This window comes from Mesoplodon mirus, assembly GCF_964341445.2.
Source record: "Mesoplodon mirus genome assembly, chromosome: 5".
Taxonomy (NCBI): Eukaryota; Metazoa; Chordata; class Mammalia; order Artiodactyla; family Ziphiidae; genus Mesoplodon; species Mesoplodon mirus.
In genome coordinates, this window is record NC_138980.1 from 18,841,817 (window position 1) to 18,844,407 (window position 2,591).

A 2,591-nucleotide genomic window follows, 5' to 3' on the forward strand; every position below is an offset into this window, starting at 1 on the left:
TAGAACCCAGCTCTGCCTCTATCCAAATTCCAGGCTTTTTCCAACATTCCTGGCTTCGATCAAATTAAAGCAACATGGTCAAGAGGAAGGTTTTAAAATAGGGATCAGAAGCCATTTGGCAGCACATATATGCCTGGCACATAGCAAGTGCTCAGGAAACAGCCCTTTTCCATCCCTTTCCATGCGGTACCAGGCACTGGGTCTTGGCCTCTGGCTGATGGTACCTGATGCCTGAACCAGGGTGACCGGTCATTTGTCCAACTCCACTGCCCTGCCTGTGCAGAAGCTTCTCCCATCTAACCCCCAACTCTTCTTTTTGCAGGTTGCCACATCTCCCCAAGCCAGGCCTGCCTGAAGTGCTGCATGCAAATTTGGCTGCTGGCTAGGGCACTCTAAACAGAGTTGTAGGCATGGACTTCGTCATGAAGCAGGCCCTTGGAGGTGAGGCCCTAGCCCTGCACCCCATGCCCACTACCCAGTCCAGACCCAGGTGGGAGGGGCCTCAGCACACCAGGCCCCCCCATCCCCAGCCTTGCCTCCATGACTCTGTCCTCTTCCTCCCCAACCCATCCCCCACAGGGGCCACCAAGGACATGGGGAAGATGCTGGGCGGAGAGGAGGAGAAGGACCCTGATGCACAGAAGAAGGAGGAGGAGCGGCAGGAGGCACTTCGGCAGCAAGAAGAGGAGCGCAAGGCCAAGCACGCGCGCATGGAGGCCGAGCGTGAGAAGGTCCGGCAGCAGATACGAGACAAGGTCAGCACCACCCTCTTGCCCATCCTGGAATGTAGGGGGTTAAAAGGGTCTCCCAAAACCTCGGGATCCCTTGAATCCCAGCTCTCACCTTAGACCTAGTTCTCTCTGAGTCTCACTCTTTTCATCAGAAAAATGTGTGTCGAGGAACACCTCCCTCAAGGACCGTTATGGGGATTAAAAAAGGTAGTGGTTATAGTAAGTGCTCCCTAATGTTTGCTGCTACAGGTCCACAACCTTGTGCCCGAAATCCTGGAGACCAAACAAGTTTGGAGCCCAGAATTTGGGGATTTGGGGAAAGTACTATAGTGCCCTGAGCACTGTTATGTGTCACTCCCAGTGAGTTTGCAGCTGCCACCCTATGCCAAACAGTTCAATGCTTGTCTGCTCGCACTGCAATAAATCAAGGCTATAAGTAGCCTTCCATCAGTTCAAGTCAAGTTTTGTAACCAAAATTTGGCCCAAAGCATGTGGGAGAACATTCAGTTTTCAGATCTTGGAGGATTTCAAAAGAGCAAAGAAATTATGTGGGCAGGTATTAATTTTAAAGGAAACCCCATGCACCATCTCTCTTTTATTGAATACCAACTGAAGCCAAGCACAATCCCACAAGGAAGGTGCCCTTATCTCCATTTTATAGATGAGAGGACCCATGGGCTCACAGGGAGTTCCCATGAGCTGCCTCAGCCACATGTGCATGACCTTGAGATCCAGCTCTCTCCTTGCCCTGTTCATGCTCCTCTCCACCCTCCCCCTCCCCAGTATGGGCTGAAGAAGAAGGAGGAGAAGGAGGCTGAGGAGAAGGCAGCCCTGGAGCAGCCCTGCGAAGGAAGCCTGACCCGGCCCAAGAAGGCCATCCCGGCAGGCTGCGGGGACGAGGAGGAGGAGGAGGAGGAGAGCATCCTGGACACGGTGCTCAAATACCTGCCCGGGCCACTGCAGGACATGTTCAAGAAGTAACCGGCCCTCCCACCGCATCCCCACTCCACTTGTTACTATTTTTTTTTTTTTTGGTTCTTTCTTTTCTTTTTATTCATTTAAATCTCAGTTCTGAAGGGGAAAACCTCAGTTGGCCTCTGTCCCCTTTCCCTGGCCAGAGGCTCCTCTCCCTCAGCACTCTTCACACTCCCTTCATCCCAGGGTGTCCAGCCTCCACCTCACTCCCAAGTTGCTTGAAAAGAAGAAGACAGCTTTTCTCCAGCAGGGGGTATTGAACCCAGTACAGGAAGCACTGGGGGCCCCCTCCAGAAGCCTAAGGTCTGTGCTGGTGTGGTAATCCCCATACATTCCTTCATGCGCCCCACTGCCAGGAGGACCACTGTCCCCAGCCAGCCAAAGTAATGACACATTCCAGCCCTGCCCAGCATGCTGACCTTTGGCCTCTAAACCCCAGTGGGCCTCGAGGTCAGGGCAGGGGCGTTGAGTGGCCTGGCTCTGAGGAAGGGAGTCAGGATAAGTCTGACCTGTTAGGGCCTAGCCTGAGGCTGGCCTATTCTGTTCTGGCCAGGCCTGGGTCTGGGCAGGAGGCTGGGGCTCTCCTTCTTTCCTCCCTCTGATGACACCCAGTCTAGGAGCATTCCTCTCCCAACCCCCACCTGAAGAGGCCTAGCCCCTGCCAAGCCAGTCCCTCCAAATGGATCCTCTATTTACTTTAACTCATCTATGGAGGGGCCCCAGGGTAGGGCAGCCCCTTGTTTCTCCCCCCCCACTCCACTTAGGTCCTGGAGCCCCACTGCCAGGCTGGGCCCGGCTTGCCCAGCCAAGGGGCTGCCCAGGCCCCCCAGAAAATACTTGGAGCCATTGGGCAGCGATGGCCCATGCCATGGGACTCCCCCATTG

General features: G+C 54.7%; 1 protein-coding gene across 1 annotated transcript; it reads left to right on the top strand.

The window, feature by feature from the left end:
- Positions 1 to 410: 410 nt before the first annotated feature.
- Positions 411 to 1,725, top strand: CPLX2 (complexin 2; the record flags this gene model as incomplete). The annotated part of the gene is made up of 3 exons (XM_082622585.1): positions 411 to 441; positions 580 to 755; positions 1,515 to 1,725. The coding sequence occupies 3 exons, from the start codon at positions 411 to 413 to the stop codon at positions 1,710 to 1,712; spliced, it is 405 nt and encodes a 134-aa protein (XP_082478711.1). The 3' UTR covers positions 1,713 to 1,725.
- Between the last annotated feature and the right edge of the window lie 866 nt (positions 1,726 to 2,591).